Raw genomic sequence first — 23,093 nt, 5'->3', positions numbered from 1 at the left:
AGCCGCCGCAATGTATGCTTGCTCGTATTCTAAGACCCACAGTTCTCGCTTCTACAGCGACCAGCTGCCTCCAGTCTATTTGGAACTGTCCACGGGTATCAAAAACTCCAAAACTCCACGACCTAAAACATGGTATCTGAGCAATATAGGTCCCTAGATGAGCGTCTGCTGGTGGTGCGCCATCTTCCAATCGCCTGACACGCCCTCTGAAGCACCTTCCAGCACCCATGCGCTCGAGCAGATGGCCCTGAACGTCTCGCTGTCCCTTGTCGCCTCTACGCGGTAGTAGATCAGCGCGCTGTCCTTGCCCAGTATGACGACTTCATCGTGGCTGAGTTTGTATGACTTCCAGGGCTTGAAGTCGGGGCCTTGAAGCATGTTGTGGACTGTTGGGGACGATACAGAGGTCAGGATGAGGTCGCTCGGGAAGATCATGACGGGATTGCTGGAGAGAAGCGGGACGAGTTCGGCGCCGGAACTGCATAGCGCTGCCCAGGCTTTGTGTTCGAGCGAGCATATCGCAGCGGTCAAGGACGGGTTCGTGAGCGTTGGCATCGTCATAGTGATTTCGAATGTCGCGATGACTGAGATTGGTATCGGGTAAAGTGTTGGCGGTTCCTAAGTTACTGCAGTGCTGCAATAGTGAGCCGGCCAAGATGATGGCGCCACGTTCAAGGCAGAGCCTACCCCGCGACGCCATTGTGACATCACATTTCCAATTGTCGATGCTTGCCTGGGTGGCGTTTTCGATACTTACCGTCGGTATCGTCGTGTCCAGATGATGCGACGTTATTCGAAACAGTGTCGCAGCTATGCGTTGTCGCATCGCAAAATTGATTTGGTCTACCAGCCAAAAGCGCGCCTTCACAAAGAGGAAGGTTGCGCGCCACGGGACCTACGCGATGGCCGCGCAACAGTCTTGCATGGTTGAAATCTTCTCTACGCGATTTCAAGCTTGCCAGACGATGCTCGCCACTTGAAGCCAGGAAGGTGAATCGCTCGGCGGACCCATGCCGGGTATGCGGGGTGCTGCGAGTAAGCGGGTCCGTAATCGCAACGTCGTATCGCGCATCCATACTCCGGTGTCCCATGCCGGCCTCTGCCCACGCGATAGGTGAAGACTCGGGATGCAGAGTTTGATCAAGATCTGGATGGCGAGTGTCATGGAATGTCTTCGGCCGTGGAGGCGCCGGTTGAGGACCGCAGAGGCAAGGGCGCAGCTGCCTTGGTGGCGTCTACGTCACATGTCGGGCGCATGCTGGTCCAGGCTCCAGGCGATAACGGGCGGTGGGCCAGCGGGGAACCTGCGCGGTGTAGCAGTGAAGAGCGGCCACGACGGTGATGGAGCACAGTGAGGAGGTAATAGACAATGGATTAGGCGCCGTCGTGAAGAGACAAGCCGAGTGATGGCAAACAGCGAGGTCAAGTAATGGCCCGTTGCCTGCGGTGTGTGGAAGCAGCCGGAATGTTCCCGTGCGCAGCTGCTGATTGGCGCACGGGCTCTCGCCGCATCATTACTCACTCACTGCCTCAGCCTGCCTGCATATAAACCAGCCTCTCCCCTCTCTTCCTTCTTCTCACACCACTCTCACACTCCTGCAGCCCACTCATAAGCTGTTCTACCCAACCAACACCACATCCACACCGAGACACAGCACACCGCAAACATGCAGATCTTCGTAAAGACCCGTAAGTAGTCACCGCCACCGCCATGTCTCTGCGCCTCAGCTGCTAACACGCTCACAGTCACCGGCAAGACCATCACGCTCGAAGTCGAGAGCTCCGACACCATCGACAATGTCAAGAGCAAGATCCAGGACAAGGAGGGCATTCCCCCGGACCAACAGCGCTTGATCTTCGCCGGCAAGCAGCTTGAGGATGGTCGCACCTTGTCCGACTACAACATTCAGAAGGAATCGACCCTGCATCTCGTCCTCCGCCTTCGTGGAGGTATGCAGATCTTCGTCAAGACCCGTAAGTTGCCACGTCGCTGTCCATGACCCAACACCCTTACTAACTCTCTCCAGTCACCGGCAAGACCATTACCCTTGAGGTTGAGTCCTCCGACACCATCGACAACGTCAAGTCGAAGATCCAAGACAAGGAGGGCATCCCTCCGGATCAACAACGCCTCATCTTCGCCGGAAAGCAACTCGAGGATGGCCGCACCCTGTCCGACTACAACATTCAGAAGGAGTCCACCCTGCATCTCGTCCTGCGCCTGCGCGGTGGTATGCAAATCTTCGTCAAGACCCTGACCGGAAAGACCATCACCCTTGAGGTGGAATCCAGCGACACCATTGACAACGTCAAGTCGAAGATTCAGGACAAGGAGGGTATCCCTCCGGATCAGCAGCGTCTTATCTTCGCTGGTAAGCAGCTGGAAGACGGCCGTACTCTCTCCGATTACAACATCCAAAAGGAGTCCACGCTTCACTTGGTGCTTCGTCTCCGTGGTGGTATGCAGATCTTCGTCAAGACTCTTACTGGAAAGACCATCACATTGGAAGTCGAGTCCAGCGATACGATTGACAACGTAAAGTCCAAGATTCAGGACAAGGAGGGTATTCCTCCTGACCAACAGCGTCTTATCTTCGCTGGTAAGCAGTTGGAAGACGGCCGGACGCTCTCAGACTACAACATCCAGAAGGAGTCTACTCTCCACTTGGTGCTTCGTCTGCGTGGCGGACAGTAGGTGGTTGATGATTGACGGTTCACGATGATATCTGGGACAGGGCGTTCATGGGATGATCTGCCTGCGGGAGATCTGGTCTTATTCATAGTTTACACGACGGCTGTTAAAGCCTGAACAATGCATTAAGCATGCCTACGGGCGCTGAGAGTTTCTCAATACTTGTCTTATGTGATGTCCCTGTAGCCTTTTGTTTTTGCGACACACATCCATTTGCTATCGCTGTCGTTGTCGCCATCTTGGTACTCAGCAAGACCAACGGCTTCATTGCGACGCCGAGAGCATGCGCTGCTGCCACGACGCTCATGTACCGCGGCTTCTTTCCGTTGACCCCACTTCTGACGCCATTGACCAACATTATTTCCGCTAACTCCATGAACTACAGTGGCACGTCGCACCAAATCCACATCTTCAAAGAGGAGAGAGTACCTTCGGACCCATTTTACAGCTCCTAAAGTCTAATCTGACTAAACCTGCGGTCTTTCCAGCTACTTCCGCCACCATCTCCGCGACAACCACCAATATATAGCTATCGCCCCGCCGTGTAGAACAACAGCTTCAGAGCTATACACTACGAACGATACGCTCCTCGAAAACACAAGCGATTGCAACAATGGCAGACCAGAAGATGCAATACGTCAAGTACGGATACCTCCATTGTTGAGCCAAGGACCAGCCACGGCAATAACAACGCTGACTGGAGTACAGCTTGGGCAAGTCCGGCCTCAAGGTGTCCAAAGTCATCCTGGGTGCCATGAGCTTCGGTAGTTCAAAGTGGCAGCCGTGGGTCCTGGACGAGGCTGAGAGCTTGCCGCTTCTCGAGCATGCATACAAGAGCGGCATCAACACCTGGGACACGGTAAGCCTATAAACTTGGCCTCATACCACTGGGACGCCGACAAGGCTGTAGAGTATGCAGAACTAACACGCGACAGGCTGATATCTACTCCCACGGCCATTCGGAGAAGATCATCGCAAAGGCGTTGAAGCAATACAACATCCCGCGCAACAAAGTCGTCCTCCTTTCCAAATGCTACTTCGGCGTCGTCGAGGAAGACCCCAGCCTGGGCATCGCATCCGTATCCACCAATGACGGCGAGATGGTCAACCAAGTCGGCCTCAGCCGCAAGCACATCTTCGACGCGGTCGAGAAGAGCGTCGAGCGTCTCGGCACCTACATCGACGTGCTTCAGATCCATCGTCTGGACCGCGGTACACCCCGAGAAGAGATCATGAAAGCGCTCAACGACGTTATCGAACGCGGATGGGTTCGTTACATCGGCGCGTCTTCAATGGCGGCGTGGGAGTTCCAGACGCTACAGAACATCGCCGACCGTAACGGCTGGCACAAGTTCATATCCATGCAAAACTACTACAACCTCATCTACCGCGAGGAGGAGCGCGAGATGATTCCATACTGTCAGGACACCGGAGTCGGCCTCATCCCGTGGAGCCCAATTGCTAGAGGCGCACTTACTCGTCCTTGGAGCGACCGCTCCTCCAAGCGCGCTGAGACGGACAAGTTCCTTGAGATGCTAGTGCACGGTCGCGAAGACGCCATTGACAAGAAGATCATAGAGCGTGTGGAAGAGGTGGCGAAGAAGAACAACGTTAGCATGGCGTGTATAGCGACCGCGTGGACGATTAAGAAGGGAGTTTGCCCCATTATTGGGTTGAGCTCCAAGGAGAGGATCGAAGAGACTGTACGCAACAGCAACTTCAAGCTCAGTGATGAGGACGCGAAGTATCTGGAGGAGGTATATGTGCCGAAGGCCAGGCAAGGCTTTTAGATGATAGTGTTAGATTTTGTGGTTTGAGGGCAACGCCATGGAGTCACCATCAAAAGGTCTATGGGCCTCACTCCGTTCAAAGAAATGGCTAGACATCTAGAATTATGCAATGTCTTACGATCTCGTCGACGTTTATTGTTGCATCGATATAGCCTGCGAAGTACCTGTCCAGTCTCTCTTTCTCACGCGGTAGCTCTTCAGGACGTGAGAGCTGTATCAAAGTATGAGCAGCGATATCTCGATATCGCCCAATGTCTCGGCCGACGTTACTTCTACACACAACCTGATCGGCAACTTTCACTCACGAGGGCTTAGTATCTTTCATCCACTCACAACCTACTCAACATCCTCAATCCCAAGTTCTCAGCATCAACAAGACCGAACATCACAATCCGTCTCTGTCTCTGCGTCCATCTCCGACACACCGCCCCTCCAAACCCTCGTCCAACGACGCAAAAAGCAGTTCCAATTCCCGTTCAACGACACCAAAAGCAACCCCAATTTCCCCAAAACTTCCCCAACACCTTTCCATCTTCATCCCCATCGGGATTACAAATCCCATACCTCACTGCCCTCACCTGACCTACTCGCCCTACCTACCACACCGCGTTCGCGCCACTAGTTCACCACTGGTCTCCCACCACACACTTACCAATCATCCCCCACCGCTAACTCATCTCGAGACGAGCCCCTCGGAAAACCGTTGAGACCAATGTATGTACATCCGGAGTGCGTACATGATACATTACCTTGCATTGCGCCACCACGCCGGTCTAGCGGGCGTTGTTTGTACAACGCATCAGTACGTTGCTTTTTTCTCGGACTGGGCTGTAGGGCTAGCCCCACAGGTGGCGAGATTTCTAGCTGCTTCTAGCGGGAGGATGGTGTCTGGTAGATGGAAGAATGGGAAATTGGGGGTCGGGGGTGTTTGTGGTAGCTGGGTACCTAGGTAAGAGGAATTTGGTATGGGCGGGTAGAAAAGGCGCAGGGAAAACTCCCTTCTAGAATCCTCGACCGCTCAACTATGTCAAGAAAGAGGTAGCGAGGTGATCAAGCTCAAGATAGTGTACCGAGATCCGTGCATGAAACGTTGAGATGTAGCTAAACCACATCACATCAGTACAGATACTCGTAATCCCAACGTCGAACTAATTCCCGTACGTTCTCACGCATCCAAGAACAACCGGCTACGAAACCCGGTCCCTTAGACACGAAACCGCGTGTACTTCGAACCCAGCCAAAAAATGAGATCACCATGCGTTCCCTTTTCCGGTGAATGTGGGAACCCGCCTTTACACACTTACACAACGCCACACACACTCTAACCCCGCAGTAAGATGGTAACTAAGCAGAAATCTAGCCCACGGAGGTCTAAACTCTACTTTACACACATAGTGATCGCAAGCATACGCCTGTTTCTATACTACCACACGATTACACGCTGTACAACTTACGGTACTAAGAAGACAGGCCCATCCCGTCCTACAAACTCTCGCCTAAGCACGCTCATGACCCGTTGTCGCGACGGATCGGCTAGTCAGCGGGCGTGATCGTGATCGACAAGGAAGGGGCCGGGTAGATCATTCCAGAGGGCCAAAATTAACAAACCTGTTCCTCGCTCTTATTTCGAGCGTTTGAGCGTGAGGCAGAGGACCTCATCCTAACGGATAGTGCGTATGCGGGTAGTGTCGGAAGCGAGGGGCGGGAAAGGCGGTGTGGTGCAGCAGTCTCTTTTTCCCGCGAGTGAGACCTAGCCGGAGTTTTACCGGAGATGTAGTCCGGCGATTTCATGGGCTGCATTGAACGTGAAACACAAGTTGCAGTAGGAAGGGGAGGTTCCTGTCGTTCTGACTGTTTTGGGTAAGTGGGGTGCGAGGGGTTGGCGATGGTAATGCAGGCACGGAGATTGGGGATTGGTTTTGTAAAGTCTTTTGCCGTTGCGGTGTAGAAGTGGCTGGGGAGTCGGTGCGATTGAGTCACACCAACCCTTGCTCAGAAAACTCCACGCACGAGTCACAGTCACGATGTAGAGCAGAGTAAATGTGAAGGCAATAGTGATAATACCGATATTGATAATTCCCATGTTTTGATTTTGCTATAGCCTAGCAAAATACACCCGATAAAGACAATGATGGATAGATACATACTCTGTTTTCAGTAGTTAAAAAAGAAATCCGCCTCACTCACAGCTTTCGGCACACAGGTGCCGAAAGGGCCGGAGGAGTATGTTCGAAGCCTCAAGGAAAGAAAGAAAGCCTGCTCGCTCGCTATGCCAGTAACACAATCGTCAAGAAGATGAAAAGGTGACTTTGTTCTGCTTGCTTGCTTGGAAAAGGAGCTTGGTAACACGGTGTTGAACGTCAACAACACGGGGCAGTGTTGGAGTGCGACACCATACCAGGGACCTCTCCAACAATGTTGCAAGGAACAACTAAAAAGGAAACAGGAAAAAATAAACAGTTCAAAGAACACACAGGACCAGCGGTCCGCGGCTCTGCCTCGCTTGCTCGTGTTGTAAAATCAAGTAGTCGTGATCGTTGTCGTAGATCATACGTGCAGCCGTCTCCGTTCAGAAGGTCAATAAAAGTCGTATGAATTCATTTGTTGTGGTGAAAGAATATTGGTTTCCGGTGTCGCCGGGTAGTGAGCGTGATGTAGTTGGGAGGTTTAGGATGAGCCAGAAGCTGCTTGTAATCGTGAGATCGCGGGCTAACTTGGCATCCATAGGACACCGGGGAATCGCAGGAAATGCAGGACAGGTCGTTCATCATTTTAGGTCGGGTCGTCAGCCGTTATGCGTGCAAACATCGGACACATGAGTCGTGGGTCGTTCTATGTATATGGGTTGTGCCGTGAAAGCAGGCTGCTGAGAGGGTTGTCGGTGGATGAGTCGCGCGTAAACAATTGGTCGTGAAGAGTATGTGCAGCCTGGTGATTAGATTATGGTAGGGCTTAGTTGGCCCTGATGACAAGCTTCGAGAGGAACTTGTTCGACAATGAGTCGAAGTCGGTACGGTCGAACTTGCAGTCACTTCTTGAACGGAGGTACGTTTCTGTAATGTTCGTTAGTGTGTGTAGACAGTAGCAAGGACGTCAGACTTACCATATTTAGTGACGTGCGCGCGGACCTCGGTCATGGCATCGCAGACCGCAGGGTTGGAGGCAAGGAGGTGGTGGTGTTTCCTCGAATCCCACTCGGTGAAAGAAGGAAGCTTCTGGGAGATGGCCGAGAAGAGACCAACAATGACACCAACAGGAGTGCCCTCCATCTCGCCGCAGAACTTGTTAACGGCACCGACGTCGGGGACGCGGTAGTTGCAGTCGAACTGGATCAACTCCCAGACAGCGAGGAGGATAGCAGCGAGCATGAAGATAGTGGGCCAGTTCTTCAACTTGTCGCCACTGTAGACCGACTGGTAGAGCGAAGAGAGCTCCTCAAGAACGTCCTTCTGCAGCTCACGCCACATGTCGGCAAGAGCACACTTGACCTGGAAGTTGATCATGACAGGTGCGATGGTCTTGCCAGAGAACTTGGACTGTTGGTCCTCGACCTTACCAGGCGTGTTGTCCTCGTCGCCGAGACCCTCGATCATGGTGACGTGGAGAGTCAGGTTGTAGGCAAGGACAAGCTTGAGCGCCTTGCGGATGACGGGAAGCTTCTCGCGAGTGTAGAAGCGGTAGGCAGTCTTCAACAACTCGGTGACGAAGTAGGTGCCCTCAAAGTACTCATCAACGAACTGCTCGAAACCGCCGTCGATGTGGCGGTCAAGGTAGTCGGAGAGCATAGCGCGGGAAATGCCCTCCATACCGGCGGACAACTTGGCGGTGTTGATCTCGAAGTGGAGACCGTTGAGGGTCTCGTGCCAGTCAACGCCGAAGCACTTCTCGTCACGGACGTAGACGTCGCGGGCCATGATGGGGAGGTAGTGGCCGTAGCCGTGGGTAACGTAGATCAGACGCTCCGATGTCGAGAAGCCCTTGATGTTGCCGATGGAGAAACCAAGGCTGACATGGCGCTCGTAGTCGGCCTTCCAGTCCTTCATGAAGTAGGCAATATCCTTGATGTCGATACGCGTGCACGGGACCTGCCAGAGACGCGCGTGGGATGGCTGGCAACCAGCGCACGGGTCGCCCTTGTCACAAGTCTTCTTGAGGAACTTACACCTCAGGCATGCACGAAGCTTGCGGATCTCGTGAGCCTGCTGTCGCTGATCAGGCCTGAGAGGTCCCCTTCTCCTGCCGACGCGCTTCTCGCCCGTGGCATCCTTCTTGGTGGTGTGGGCGGGTGTCTTCTTGACGATGGTCTTGGCAGGCTTCGATCCTGTCGCGGTCGCGGTCGCGGGTGATTTCCTGCGACGAGCCGGCGGTGAGCTGACGGCTGACGAGGTTGGCGACGCGGTATTCGACGAGGATTGTTTTATGACAATGGGCTCGACGCGTGCCATGGGCGGGCTGACGGACTGGGTAGGCGAGATGTAGCTGGCGAAGTCGTGATCGCTCATCGGGAGCCCGTGGGTGTGATTACAGCTGTCAGAGTGGGAGTGGGAGTGGGAGTGGGAGTGGCTATGCGAGTGCACAAGCTCCAAGTTGTTCTCTGATTGAGGAGAGTGCATGGGGAACTGTATCTCCTCGAAACTGCTGAAGGAATGGGCTGACGGTGGCACGTCGGAGTGGTTCGAGTTTGACGAATTCGAGCCGGTGCGGATATGGAGTGACTGGGCTGGGTTGAAGATGATGGCAGAGCTATCCGAGTAGTCGTACGAGTTGCGGTGACCGTGGCCGAGGCCGACGTCGACCCAGCCGTTGTCGCTGCTGGAGAGCGAACGGATCTCCATCCAGTTCTCACCAGGTGAGCCAGTGCCAACGCTGGGATTTGAGTGAGCGGTGTATTCGGCGGGCGCGCTGCCGAGGTGAGTGAACTCTTGCTGGAAGTCGTTCATTGTTTGCATTGTAAAGGGCGCAGTAGTCAGGGTGGGTAGCCCGTCCATGCTGGTTGTGGTCATGAAATTCATGGGCGCCATGGACATTGAGTTCATCATGTGCGGGTTGATGCCGAACTCGACTGGCGACGTCTGCAGAGGCCCTCCGTATGTGCTGAATTCTGTGCCCATTCCCATTGAGCCCTGTCCATAGCTATCCTGCCCAAAGCCATCCGTGTTGATGTTCATCCAAGTGGCCAACATGGGGTTCATCGGTTGCATGGCCGCGGGAAAGCCGAGACCCATGTGGAGAGGTGCCATGCTCGTCGTGCTCGGGTGCGAGTTGTGCGCGGTAGACGCGGCCGCGTTGTTGATACGGCGCTGCTGATGCGGGTGCTGGTGCTGGTGGTGCGAGTGCTGCTGTTGCTGCTGCTGGCTACCATCGTGCTGCTGTTGTTGCTGTGTCATCGTGCCGGGTGAGATTGGCAGCGGCCACGTTTGGGAGAAGTTGTAGCTTTGTCGGTTCGGGTCGAAGGAAGGATCAAAGGCACCGTCCACGCCGTAAATGGCCCCGTCAAAGTCGATGTGTTGGTTCTCCATGTTTGCACGGAGAGTGAAAATGGGGTTCGAGTGTTCTCAGCCTCTTCGAGCTGATAGTAAGCGGTGAAGGTAAGCGGGCGGGCGATGGGCCGACCAGAGTGTAGGAGGATGATGCCAAGACGCGTACACCGCTTTTTGTATGCAAGTCCCAGCCCCACACACCAATGGCTCGTCTAGTCCTACACTTGGTTAGGATAGCGCCAGAAGCGCTGCAGCGGACCGCGCGATTCGCAATCGAGGTCAAAGAAAACCCTGACCAGCGCCGACGTGCACGAGGGTTCCTAGACGGGCGCGTTGGGTGGTGTGCGGGTAGCGAGAGGGTGCTCAACTATCGTGGAGAGGCGCCTCTAGTGAGCAGATCGTTGAGCGACGACAGAACCGAATTGTGTTCGCCCGCCGAGACGCTCCACAGGTGTCCTTAGCCAGCTCCGCCTCTCGGTCTGGCTGTCGTCTGGCTAACTGAACCCACGCAAGCTGACGCCTCACCCTGCAGCAGCCAGTGAGACGGCGATGCAGGCCAGTGTGTCGCAATATCGCTCTTCTCTCGGATCAGCTGTCGCCTATCGAGCACAATGACCCCTCCTGCGATAGTGCCGATAAGCGTTAGACTCGGGGTCCGGTAGGTAGCATCAGGGTGTGGAGGGGAGCGTTGGGGATGCCGCAACAAGCAAAGACAGCCTATACTCGACGCTGTGGGCTATATCCACCCCTCATGCCCGTGCTGGATCGTCCACCTTCACCTCTCGAACGAGCTGTTCAACATGCAGCCAGGCGAACCGGCCTGCGCTACTGGCGCCCGTCGGTGGATCTAAGAATATAGACTGCGACAAATGGTGGACAAAGTCGCGGATACTACCATGGACCAGGGCTGTCCGTATTTGCCTCACTGGCATGGCCCGGCCTGCGACTCTATAACGGCACTTCGCCGTCGACGTCCAGACTCACCGACACGTCCGAGGATGCCTCGCAACTTGTCCCGCCGTCATCATACATTCCAGAGTTCTCGGCCATCCGCAGCATGAGCGCCATACCTGCCTCCACGCGCGGTGCCCACTCGCCGGCGGTTCCTCGCGTTGGCAAGCGCTCATCGTTACCCTGGCATGCCGAGCGCCTTCTGCGTAACATCGCTTCCGATCGTACTACTGAGCGCCGTGTCTTGCATCCGGATTCTCGTCCATGGCAGCCGTTTCAAGTATTGTGCATCCTGTCATGCCTTGCCCGCATATCGCCGTTTGAGCAGCGACAGCTTGACAGGATAGCGCCCCTGGTCTTACTGGTGGGCGTATTACATTGGTATCACTCTTGCTGTGGCATGCCGAGATTCGTCATAGTGCTCGTGACCATCTCTGCCATCTGTTTCGTTTTACTTTCGTTTGAAGTATACTGTAGTTGAATGCTTCCCAAGTCTTAGAGATGCTTCCACGTTTTCGGCAAGATCTGCGTGGTTCTGCAGTGTCGCACCCACAATTTAACAGGTCAGTAGCCACGCAAGCCACCATCATCCGAAGTCATGGGGAGTGGATAGCGTTGTGCTACTGTACGGCCTTGCTGACGTTTCTTTGTCCAACATTCTCAGGGCGTACCATAGGCGAGGCGGCCGCATGTTGGGTCTCCGTATGACGCGAGCAACGTTGTCTTCCTATTGACTGGGTTTGACTTGCGACTTGCGCAAAGTACGAAAGGGAAAGGCGACAGGTTGGGGAACATCCCCGCACTCAATAAGAGAGTGACCGGTTGATCTCTTTAGCTTGACAGTTGAGGAGATTGGATGAGGCATTTGGGTACTTTGTGGGATGCACTCTTCCCCGTCTCGTGAGTATGGAGTAGCACTAGAAGTGGTGACGGGTGTAAGACCACGCAAGTAGCGCCATGCAGTAGAAACAAGTAGAATGAAAGCAGGGGTTGAGAGAATTGATGGTGAGCACAAGAAGAAGTGGCGATGTAATAACAGAAAAGCAGCGATTGCGACAAAGTTTTGCTCCGTTTGTGATGTGAAGGAAGTCGCGGTGTGCTGGAGCGCTCTTTCCGTACACGCGGCAGCCAGAGTTTGGTTCGACCGATAGAAGAACGTCACGGTCTGTTGGCCATTACAACACCATTCAAGCTTTCATTCGACAAGATTTTGCTGACTAGGTCATGCAAAGTCCTCACCCTGTGTAAGGGGCAGTAATTGTGCACCTGAACTATAGTCCAGAAAATCCAGTGAGGTCAGCTCAGCATGAGCCCAGGGCCAAACGACTGGCCTACATCGACACAGCGCAAACGGTCTTGTCCGCGCCTAGTTCGTCTGTTGTAGATACGGTTGTGCTGCCTGTCACTGAACCATGTCCCACTGGTATCACTGACGGCGCTGTATAGCGACCTTTGCTTGGGTTGCATTGTTACCTTGGCCAAGACGGATATCTACATATAGCCAGATGCATACCAAGAGCTTGCGATCAAGATATGACCCTGGACGCGGACTAGTCAACTAAAGTTCAGGCGTGCACTGCGAGGTGGTCGATGCGACATGTTTCCCATCTGAAGAAGTCAACCCCATAGCGGAAGGAAACTTGAGAAGACGTATATATATCGGTATGAATCAGTCTCCTTCTCAGCCGTCTGTGTTCACCACTCGGCCAGCTTACTGGTTTTGCAGATGCCGAAACTTGTTGCGTATAAACGATGTGGCGGCAATATAGCACACCTTATACATACCGAACCCTGAACTGCAGCGAGACGAAACTCTACAACTCAGACTATTGTAGATGCAATGACGCCTACTCAAGAGCCGTGGATGGCGGAGTACGGGAAGTTGGATATGTGGATCCGCAGCCGGCCTTCGGCTCCACGCGCATCTCCCGTACCTCGTGTAACCCGAAGAGAGAGTGAAGCAGTATATCTGAGACTCTCGTGGGGCATGTCAATTGTCACTTCCATTCTGGCGAGATAGAAGGCGCGACTTAGTCAAGTGTTGTGATTGCCAGATTCATCTTCGACACCGCTCAATCATCACGAACGAGCAAACTTCACAACACTCCAAAAGACCTCAACCATGGCACACATCGGCGCGCTGCCCAAGATCCACCGCTACATCACGGCCCATGATGATAAAGGCAAAGCCGTCTTCAGCAAAGCCTTCAACGAGGAAAGCAAGATGAAAGCCAACGACGACGGCATCGCCTTCGCCCTCAGCTTCACCACCAAAGGCTTCCCGGTCGATATGAACGACGACCAAGATCTCGATGTATACGGCAATTATCTCAAGGACGCCCCAGGCCTCGTCGTCTCCGGTGGCACAGTCCTCCGTCACGTCGACATCCCCCCAGACACAGCGTGCACGATGCACCGGACTGTGAGCTTGGACTACGGCTGCGTGCTCGAGGGCGAGGTCGAATGTCTACTAGACAGCGGCGAGAAGCGGTTGATGAAGCGGGGTGACGTTGCGATTCAGCGTGGAACGATGCATCAGTGGATCAACCACAGCAAGACCGACTGGACGCGCATGCTGTTTGTTCTGCAGGAGTCGAAGCCACTGAAGCTTGCGGGCGAGGCGGTCGGCGAGGAACTTGCTGGGATGGCTGGCGTGCGTTCTTCGGATTGAGTTATGTGTCGATGAAGAACAAGATGCGATGGTTCCCTATCGATAGCAGATGTCGCCAAGCCAGCTAGCACTCAATCTGATCACTCCCCACGTGCTCCACTCTTTCTTTCCTGTACCTGCGTAGCATTTGCAACAGACAAAGAGCAGTCATTGACTCACGTAATGTTGGCCACACTATGCGAGCGCGTACCGTGATACCCATACCATATCTGGACGCTGCACCTGCACTCGAACAATACTAAGCAACCCTTGCTAAAAGTCATCATACGCGCCAGCCACTCACGGATGCCCAGTCGTGCACCGCTCAATATTGAGACGCCGCGAAGTGCACGTACAAAAGATGGCTCTTCCACTACGTCCCTCAGCTCCTGCTTCCCGCTTAGAGGAGATTATTCCCGGATCAGAACGAATTGAAGAGCTTTCAGACGAAGAGCTGGACAGCGATTACGAAGATATGGGAACCGCTACTATGGAAGAGCAAGCAAACATCGGTTATCTGGAGAGTATAAGGATACCAATCAGAGATTCACTCGTAACGCACACATCGGAAGCGGATGATGAAACGTCCAAGGCCATATTGCCTTTCTTGGAAGGCAACCCCAACAATTTCCCACTCAACGCTTCTGGCATACCGAGCTTGCAGCGACGAAAGCACGCCTACTTCTTAGAAGGACAACTTGATGACTGGCCGGCACGCGCTGCCGCATTGGATGCTGCGCGACCATGGATTATCTACTGGTCTCTGCAGGGTCTGACCGCACTGGGGTCTGATATATCCGACTACAACAGAACGTAGGTCTTTCCAACTTGAACAACCCTTTGCAAACAAAAGTCCAATACATGACTCCAACCGTACATGTTCTGATAACACATAGAACACCACACACCGCCTCCCTGGCCCAACATCCGGACGGAGGATTTGGAGGTGGCTATGGACAATACGCTCATCTTGCCTGTACATACGCTTCAGTGCTATCACTCGCCACGGTCGGCGGAAAAGAATCATATGAGACGATCAATCGCAAGACACTGTGGCACTTCTTGGGTCGCATGAAGCAAGCAGACGGAGGCTTTACTATGTGCGCAGGTGGCGAAGAAGACATTCGCGGTGCCTATTGCGCCCTAGTCGTACTATCCCTCCTTAACCTGCCTCTCGAGCTACCACCCGATGCACCAGTACGAAAACAAGGCTTCACCACCTTCACAGACGGCCTTGGAGAGTGGATCTCAAAATGCCAATCCTGGGACGGTGGCATCTCCGCAGCTCCAGGCAACGAAGCTCACGGGGCCTACGCATTCTGTGGACTAGGCAGTCTCGCCATCCTCGGACCGCCAAAAGAGACACTTCACAAGTACCTAGACGTCAACATGCTGATTTACTGGCTATCGTCACGCCAATGCACACCAGAAGGTGGATACAATGGTCGCACAAACAAGCTCGTCGACGGCTGCTATTCCCACTGGATCGGCGGCTGTTGGTCTATTGCCGAAGCTGCGACCACGACAGGACTATGGAACCGCGGCGCACTTGGTCGTTATATCCTAGCCGCATGTCAAGAGAACAAGGGCGGACTGCGAGATAAGCCTGGCAAAGGCGCAGATGCATACCACACTTGCTACAACCTGGCTGGGCTGAGTGCGGTACAGCACAAATACGCCTATGATGAAAATGTAAACAAGACTCTTGGTACGGGTACGTTTGGCGCACCTTTCCATTGGAAGATGGAGGGTCGTTATGATGGCGAGGATAAGGTTTGGGACGATGGTGATGCTGTGAGGGCGGTGCATCCTGTGTTCGTTATTCCCTTCATGTCGGTGTATGAGACAAGGAAGTACTTTGAGGAGAAGGAGGGCTTTTGAGCATGTCAGTCCAAATATCTATCATATCTCTCAAACATTATATAACCGAAACCCAAACCTCTATCAAAGCAGTCATGGCCATGACCGCCGTGATAATCCTGTAACATCCCAACGCCTGTCAACACCTAAAATTCCGCTCTAATGCCCGTTCATCTTCCTCCCGCCCACCTCCTCCAAGATCTTCAACTGTCCCGCTCCAATATCATAAATAAGCCCATGAAGCGACAGCCCACGCTCCACAACCGCTCTCTTAATAGCCGGATGCTGTTTGAGCACCTCAATCGACTGCTGCACATTAAGCTCCGCAACACGCGCCGCCCTCGCATCATCGTTGGGAAGGCCCTCCAACTCGACTTTGTGTTTACGGCGGAGTCTGTCGGTGTTGTTAGTACGGTAGCTTTACAATTCCAGGATACTGATCCTGCGAACACGCGTTCGCCCCACCAGATCCCCTCCCCACATGCTCTCAGACAGCGAAGTAATTGACAAAAAGTGGACTCACTCTCGAACAGGCCCCAACCACTTATTCAGCACTGCTCCCAAATCGTCATCTCCCAAAGCCGCATTCGCCCCGCCGCACTTCGTATGCCCGCAGACAACAACCTTGTTGACTTTCAAATGCACAACCGCATATTCTACTACACTCGCCGCTGAAAGATCATCTGGGTGCACCGTATTCGCTATATTGCGGTGCACGAAGATCTCGCCGGGCTTGCAGTGGCATACGGTCGTTTCCGGGATACGACTGTCTGCGCAGCCGATCCAGAGAATGTCGGGAGCTTGACCTTGGGCGAGGAGTGTGAAGGCGTTGGGGTCAAGGGCTGTGGTATCGGTGCGGTAGGTTGCGTTGCCGGTGAGGAGGTGCGCGAGGGGTTCTGCGTTGGGATGGTTAGTCAAGTGGTGTGAGGTGTGCAGGAAGGAATCCTTGTGCGGAGTATCTGGGGTGATGCGACCGGGGTGTGGATCAGTCCGGGAATATATAAAGTCTATGGTAGTCCCCGAGACTGCGACATCTTGCAATATTTTCTACGCATTCGTCTTTTGCGCCGCATAGCTCAGGGCTTGCAGCCTAATCGAAGGAAGAGTACGTACCGATGTAAGTCGCCATCTTCGAGTCGGATAAGCGGCTGGTAAGTCTATACCTATATCTCTGTATGCCCAGCACCAAGTGTATGACAAGCCTTGGCCGGATAACCCACAGCAAGGTTATATACCAAGTATGTAAGAGAAGGGACTTGAATAAGGGATGTGAACCAAGGTAGGCTTCAATGACCGCAGCCGTCGCATACCCTCTTCTCCGGCTGACTGAAGTGGCACACGAGCGCCGCGTGCGCAAACGCTCTCACAATATGCGCCACTGTTTCTCTACACCCCTCTCTTTCGTTATCTAGCTGGCCTATCATTGCGGTCATTGTAACCATCGAAGCCATGCAAACGCGCTGTAATGGGCGCGGAGAAGGTGTGGAGAAGGAATGCGGTATCTGGGTAGCGAACCGTACATTCCACCCACCTTTACCTAGACTCGACCAGAAACCTTCGCGGGACCATGTGCGCCAACCAATAGAAGCCAACCTGCCTCAAGACAAAGACTGTACCGATCAGAATTTGTGCAACTGCCGCTACACCACCCAACGTGCCGAGAAAACGCCTCTATGCTGTGAAGCACTTTGAAGTAGATTCAGCCGGCTTGGTTGTACTCAGCACCATTGATCCTTCACTAGAATCTTATCCGCATCGTATCTTGAAGCTACTGTCGGTTCCTCGGGGCTTCGCCTAAGCTTGTTGGTCGTGTGTGAGAGCCCCGATTAGTTCGGAGGTGTCTTAGATCTCAGTCTGGAGGGCAGGAAAGCATGACTGTGGGATGGGCAGGCAGCGGCGGCTTTAGCGTCAGCGTGTCACACGAATTCCCAAGGTCAAAACCATACCCCCAAAGAACGCGCAATCGCCATGTACGGTACTGACGGATGATAAGCGTGTCAAAGGAATTCGGATAACGTAAACTCACTTGCTTGAAGTAATAAGTAACAAACTTGCCGACACCCGACTCATCAGTCGAAGCGGTACCATGAAACTACCCAGATATCTAAGCGTACACTCCCCTGAGCACAAATGTAGTAAACTCCGAACAATACCGTGTCGCTCATACAGAAGAAAGCGGAAACAGCCTTTTGCAACCTCAACAACGCCACGCAGCAAGGGCTTTACAAACACATACTACTACATCTAACCACCACCTTCAGCGATGGCCTTGAGTAGACCGCCGACATAATTCCGGAGAGTAAGGTTGTGACTCGCAGTAAAGGCAATCTGGTCTCGCAGCGGAGCAAAGATGCGAGGCACCCATCCTGCGTTCTTGGCTTCTTCTTCCTCCTTCTCTTCGTTCTCTCGTCTTTGTTCCGCTGCTGCATCGCTGAGACGTGGCTTCTTGCCGCCGGCTGTGGCCCGTCTTGCGGCTTCGGGGCTTCCTTCACTGGCACTGAAGGTCCGCTTGTGGGCCGGGGAGGATGGCGAGGTGATGTCGGTGACAGTGGTTGGGGGCGGGATCTTGTTGAGCTGGCGAGCAAGGTTGCGAAGGACCAGAACAGAGGACAGAGGGAGACCGGCGGCATCGTTGGTATCGTCAGTCGCCGTGTTGTAGTAGCGGAAGTTGGGTGCTGATTGTGCTCCTGCTGCATCCTCTCGGCCACCGTATCTGCTTGCAGAGCTGGTCGATGAACTTTGGTGTCGCCCACCCATACCCAAGCTACCCAGCCCGACCGGTTGTCCAAATTGCGGCTGGAAGTTCTCATGTCGTGCTTGTGCGGAAGAAGTCAAGGGCCGTGACTCTGAAGGCGTGCGGTTGTGTTTCGCATGGATGGCCTGCTTGATACTCGTATCAGGCAAATGCGTTTTGACATGCTGTCCAGCCTCGAACGCGGATTCTGTGCCGTCAGGCGAGAATCGAGTGCAGCCGCCCCAGTGACAATAGTATTTCGTCGCTTCTGGGGTGTCGCCGTTCTCGATATTGACAATGTCCTTGATGTCCAGCTTTGGCTCAAGCAACCATTGTCCGGTTTCCTGGTCGCGGGGAACTTGGAGATGGACACTGACCACGTGTTCCCACATGGAGCGTGCTCCAGAAGCGAACTCACCGCACTCGATGTTAGCTGTCGAATGTTTCGAGTCGGCGTGGCCGTTGAGGAGGCTCGGTGGATGCCAGCAGCAGCGCATGTACGGCCTCTTGGTGCTTGGGTCAACTGGTACGGATCGTGGCCGTATGCCTCTTATGGTATACTTTGGCTGCCCACCCACGGTCAACACCTGAGCGGAGGCGCCACCGAACGTCGTCGATACATTCGTGATGAAGTCCTTAGCTGGCATCAGCGCCTTGAAAGAAGCCGGATTATTCGTCATGTGTTCTGAGAAGGCTGCGTTGTAGGCCGACCAGAGCTGAATCTGAGTAATCTCGCCAGTCGCATCCTCTTCGAAACACGTCTTGAGCCATTGCGAGCTACGCTCTGGCTCATCAAGCGTCACGAGATGATCTATGATCGCAGACGATAGCTTAGGCGCATTCTCTGGAGGTGCAGAGGTCTTTGCTGTCTTGGCGGCACTCCTTCGTTCTTCGTATGCAATTGCGCCGTATTGCAACAAGCGTACCAGTTGCTTCGCCACTCCCTCAATATCAACTTCGTGTACAAGCGTCTCAACGTTGTCGGGGAAACCAGTGAAGAGATAGAGGAAGTCCAGGCATGCTATGCGCAGGTCTTCGTCTTCTACTAGCAGCCAGTCGCAGATTGACTTGAGGGTCTTGACTGGAACGTCAGAGAGCTTGTTTGTAGCCTCCAGGTTCATTGCTATCCGGGCGAGTGCTCTCAGCGATGTGATGATGCGGCCACGGTCATCAGAATCCACTTGGGCGAGCAAAGAGCGATACAGCGGGCTTTGCGAGTCCAATATCCAGTACTTTGTCAGCTGCTCTGCAATCTCTAGGGCATAATGCTGTAGCTCCACGATAGTGGAGTGGCGGGGCAGATTTAGTGCGATAACGATCATATCTTGGATGGATGGCACAGAGGCCGCGAAGATGGCATTCTCTTTCAGCATTACCATGTTCCGGATTATGAGCGCAGCCTCGTTGATCATGGTGAGGGCCTTTGCGGATTGCTCGGGTAGGAGGTTGTCGTGCATGTCGAGTGGGCGGAGAGATCTAATGCGCTGCAACAGGTCGCGGGTGCCGGTCAGTCCGTTCAGGGTTTGCGGCTGAGTAAAGTCCTCTTCGACGTATGAGATGTCCCAGTTCACATCGAAGAACAATGTGGACACGTCAATGACCTTGGCGATGAGTGCATCTGCGAGCCCCGGGAACTGATCGAAGCGGTACTTGTCTCCTCGCTCGTGCGAGATCTTGACCAGGTGGTGCAGTGCGTATGCCTCCTCCTCAGGCTCCTTTGACCGCAGCGCGTTCAAAGCGCGGATGTATATGCTGGGCCCTGAGAAGCCGGTACCGGGCAGCATCATGCCCTTGAGCGGCACCGGCCTGTTCTTCTTGTTGAGAATGTACTTCTTGCGCGACTGTATGTAGGTATCGAGGGAGTTGGACGGGGTAACGACGGGCTTCATGGTGGCTGGTACAGCGGTCCGTGGCTCGTAGTTCGCGATCGTCATGGCTGCTCCGCTGGTGCCGTAGCCGTTGGCTTGCGACGAGGTCAGGTGGCCTGTCGATTGGCGCGTCTGTCGGGTTGAAGACTCGGGCTGGAAGAGCACTCGCTGCGGCGGCGCATGACGGAGGGACCTTGTCGACCGCCCAAGGCTGCCGGGCTCGTCCATGTCCATCTTGTCGTCTTTCGGTGTCTTCTCGACGTCGTCTTCAGAATCGGAGTCTTCCTCTCCCCTTAATCGCTCGGCCTCTCTGTTGCTGGTTGGGAAGAAGTTGTCGACGGTCCGGTTGAGCAGGTCTCCGCCCTTTGCAGATACGTTCTCGAGGATTTCGGGCGGCGGGGGTTCGCGCTTGTGAACGGTGGATATTTCGTAGGCGCTAGAGCAGGCGTCAGCAGTGGTAGGCGCAAAGTTGTCTTTCACGATTCACGTACGCAAGGTTCTTGTAGTAGGCCGTCTTCACCAAAAAGGCCTGGGTGGTGATGCTGGGGCTCTTGGGCAGGAACTCAGTCGCGATTTTGCGCCACGCAAGCTTGTTGTTTTTGGTATCTGAAACCCTATCGTACCCTCCCTCTTCATTAACGCGTTTGTAGAGTCGCAACAGGTCAATGTGCCGGCTCCCGACCTTGGGTTCGCGATCCAGGACAGTGCTACACGTCGGGTCAATATGCGCTCATTGCGGCGAGACAAAGAACAAAACCCACCCGCGCTTTTCGTGGTATTCGGCCAAGGTATTCAGGAAGTCTTCATGTTCTTGGGTGCGCTCGACAGATTGTTCCTCTGGTTTGTTTGGGGCCATGGTGCGGCTGTCGCATTTACTCGGGACTGCTCGGGCACGGGGCGCGACGCATGCGTGGATTCAGCTGTGTGCCAGGCGCAATGGTGGATCTGCTCGTGAATGCGCGGCGCGCGTCGTTCGCGATGATGGATGGGCGAACACCAGAACTCCAGACTGCACCAGGTCCCTCGCGTTGATTCGCACGGACCACGTCATGTGACTGGGTGGCCAGTCGCGACTTCCTTCGACCATCTCTCACATCCTCAACACCTGCGTGCGCAAATGTCTCCATGACGACATAGTTCATCACACAAATGCCATTAGACGGCAGCTGATTGATCTCGACTAACAAACAGCATTGCTAACAATCATGCTCTCCCTTCCGCTCCAGACTCTGTCAACAGCACAGGACACCGACACCAGCGAGCAGAGGTTCAACTGGCAGAAAGAGACCAATGACCTCACATTGATCATCGACAGCTATGGTGCGCGCGGTGGTCTCCAGCTCATGAAACTGTGTCAAGGCTCGCAGGTCCGGGTACGACGCGTGCATGACTGATTACCCACCCAGTCAGATTGGAAACCCGCTTCAAATGATGTGCTAGCTAACCGTTGGATGACAGCAAACCATCGAAATCGAGAGACTGATCAACGAAGGCAATCACATTACCCGTCTGAGTAAAGAGCGCGGAGTGCAGGTGCAGCCCGACCACCTACACATATCCGCCATTGTGCGCTGTCCTCTCCTCGCTATCAAATGGCAAGTGGCCAACGACAAGATCAGGCGCATCCAGATGAGGTTCAAGTCGGACAAAGACTTCGACACCGCGTTCAGCCACCTCCTTCATCTCGGTCTCTACATGGGCGGCCAAAAGGCAGTCCCGTCTCAGCCAAGGTCTACGGCTCAGCCACCATCGCCGGCGCGAGGAGGATCATCCTCTCGGCCAAGTCTGACTGCTGTTAGCTACCCTCAGCTGCCTCATATGAGCCCTGTCGTAGGTGGACCATCATGTCCTCCTTCACGGCTGGCGGAGATCTCTACTCGACCGTCCACTAGCTATGACTTCTCTGCTTCCTTGGATCATCAACTACCCACAGCATCATACAACCGTCCGGTATCTGCCACCACAGGCTATAATAGAGAAGCGGGTGGTGTACCGGCATCATTCTCAGGTCCTCTTGCTCCTCCAGTACTGTTCACTCGTCCTACCTCAGCAACCTCGGATATCTTAGGACGCTCGCATGTTGACTCTTCATATACGTCAGATCAGCACATGCCGGACCTTCAAGAATCTCATCGTATGTCTACGGAGCGACCGGATACTGCTATGCTGTTCAACCGCCCTGGTAGTCCAAATCGTCCCGGTACTGCGGATCGCCCTGGTAGCACTGAGATACTACCACCGAGACGCGAACTTCCTTTCCCACGCTTATCTTCGCCGCGCTCCTCTGGCAGCGACAGCGTGCGGCCCTCTACTGGCACAATGGGGCCTCCTCCTCTACCAGCACACGTAGCCAGTAACCGACCTGGTTCCAGCCGAAGCGCAACCAGCAAGGAGATCGAACTTCCACCTCTACCCCAACCCACTGTCATCAGCAAGACCGCACGTGGAAAGCAACCAATGCAACAGCCTCCTCGCACACCGAACCAAGATCAGTACAGTCCTGCACGCGCAAAGACATCTCCACATGGCGGTATCGAGAATCAGTCACCGTTGACATCGTCTCCAATCTCCTCTCCGTTATCTTTCAAGCGGTCAAGTTTCAGTGCCATCCCGACACCGCAATCTCTTGGCGAACGAAGTTATGCTGCACAGAATCTTCACCATAACATGTCGTATAGTGGTTTCGACACCCCACCTACGTCTGTTGCTGGTCATCGTGGTGTGAGCATGTCCAATCCAGGTGCTACTAGTAGTGTCAATGAGCACGACCAGCTGGCGACATATGCGATGCAGTCTGACGAGGGACGTAGAGCAGCGCTCAACGAGTTCGTCTACCGCCACCTGGAAAGCGACGACTTCCTCACGCTGGTCCAAGACATGGAGACAGCTTGGGGGAGAATTGCAATGTGAATACAATGAGAGGACCGCTGGCCAAGGAGATCTAGCAATGACCATGTAAAGGAAGGAGAATTTCGTCGAGACTTTTCAGGAGGACGAAGTAAAAAATATGGAAAAGGGTGCGACGGCATCTCACAAGCATCGACTCGATCTGTTGTTTCAAACGCTTT

The 23,093-nt window shown here is 54.1% G+C and overlaps 7 protein-coding genes across 7 annotated transcripts; 4 read left to right on the top strand and 3 right to left on the bottom strand.

Moving 5' to 3' along the window:
* Positions 1-153: 153 nt before the first annotated feature.
* Positions 154-555, bottom strand: J4E83_005426 (uncharacterized protein; the record flags this gene model as incomplete). Its single annotated transcript, XM_049332345.1, has 1 exon — positions 154-555. The coding sequence occupies one exon, from the start codon at positions 553-555 to the stop codon at positions 154-156; it is 402 nt and encodes a 133-aa protein (XP_049188796.1).
* A 2,750-nt stretch (positions 556-3,305) lies between these two features.
* On the top strand, positions 3,306-4,482 carry J4E83_005425 (uncharacterized protein; the record flags this gene model as incomplete). The annotated part of the gene is made up of 3 exons (XM_049332344.1): positions 3,306-3,334; positions 3,401-3,551; positions 3,628-4,482. The coding sequence occupies 3 exons, from the start codon at positions 3,306-3,308 to the stop codon at positions 4,480-4,482; spliced, it is 1,035 nt and encodes a 344-aa protein (XP_049188795.1).
* A 2,952-nt stretch (positions 4,483-7,434) lies between these two features.
* J4E83_005424 (uncharacterized protein) lies at positions 7,435-10,001 on the bottom strand (the record flags this gene model as incomplete). Its single annotated transcript, XM_049332343.1, has 2 exons — positions 7,435-7,535; positions 7,586-10,001. The coding sequence occupies 2 exons, from the start codon at positions 9,999-10,001 to the stop codon at positions 7,435-7,437; spliced, it is 2,517 nt and encodes an 838-aa protein (XP_049188794.1).
* A 3,034-nt stretch (positions 10,002-13,035) lies between these two features.
* Positions 13,036-13,584, top strand: J4E83_005423 (uncharacterized protein; the record flags this gene model as incomplete). The annotated part of the gene is made up of 1 exon (XM_049332342.1): positions 13,036-13,584. The coding sequence occupies one exon, from the start codon at positions 13,036-13,038 to the stop codon at positions 13,582-13,584; it is 549 nt and encodes a 182-aa protein (XP_049188793.1).
* Positions 13,585-13,924: 340 nt separating this feature from the next.
* Positions 13,925-15,444, top strand: J4E83_005422 (uncharacterized protein; the record flags this gene model as incomplete). Its single annotated transcript, XM_049332341.1, has 2 exons — positions 13,925-14,376; positions 14,460-15,444. The coding sequence occupies 2 exons, from the start codon at positions 13,925-13,927 to the stop codon at positions 15,442-15,444; spliced, it is 1,437 nt and encodes a 478-aa protein (XP_049188792.1).
* Positions 15,445-17,667: 2,223 nt separating this feature from the next.
* J4E83_005421 (uncharacterized protein) lies at positions 17,668-20,881 on the bottom strand (the record flags this gene model as incomplete). The annotated part of the gene is made up of 3 exons (XM_049332340.1): positions 17,668-20,461; positions 20,517-20,732; positions 20,787-20,881. The coding sequence occupies 3 exons, from the start codon at positions 20,879-20,881 to the stop codon at positions 17,668-17,670; spliced, it is 3,105 nt and encodes a 1,034-aa protein (XP_049188791.1).
* A 349-nt stretch (positions 20,882-21,230) lies between these two features.
* J4E83_005420 (uncharacterized protein) lies at positions 21,231-22,935 on the top strand (the record flags this gene model as incomplete). The annotated part of the gene is made up of 3 exons (XM_049332339.1): positions 21,231-21,398; positions 21,484-21,743; positions 22,398-22,935. The coding sequence occupies 3 exons, from the start codon at positions 21,231-21,233 to the stop codon at positions 22,933-22,935; spliced, it is 966 nt and encodes a 321-aa protein (XP_049188790.1).
* Between the last annotated feature and the right edge of the window lie 158 nt (positions 22,936-23,093).

This window comes from Alternaria metachromatica, assembly GCF_023757995.1.
Source record: "Alternaria metachromatica strain BMP 0045 chromosome Unknown scaffold_10, whole genome shotgun sequence".
In the NCBI taxonomy this organism is placed as follows: Eukaryota; Fungi; Ascomycota; class Dothideomycetes; order Pleosporales; family Pleosporaceae; genus Alternaria; species Alternaria metachromatica.
Note: the sequence above shows the minus strand (reverse complement) of the source record. Positions and strands in the feature narration are given on the sequence as shown.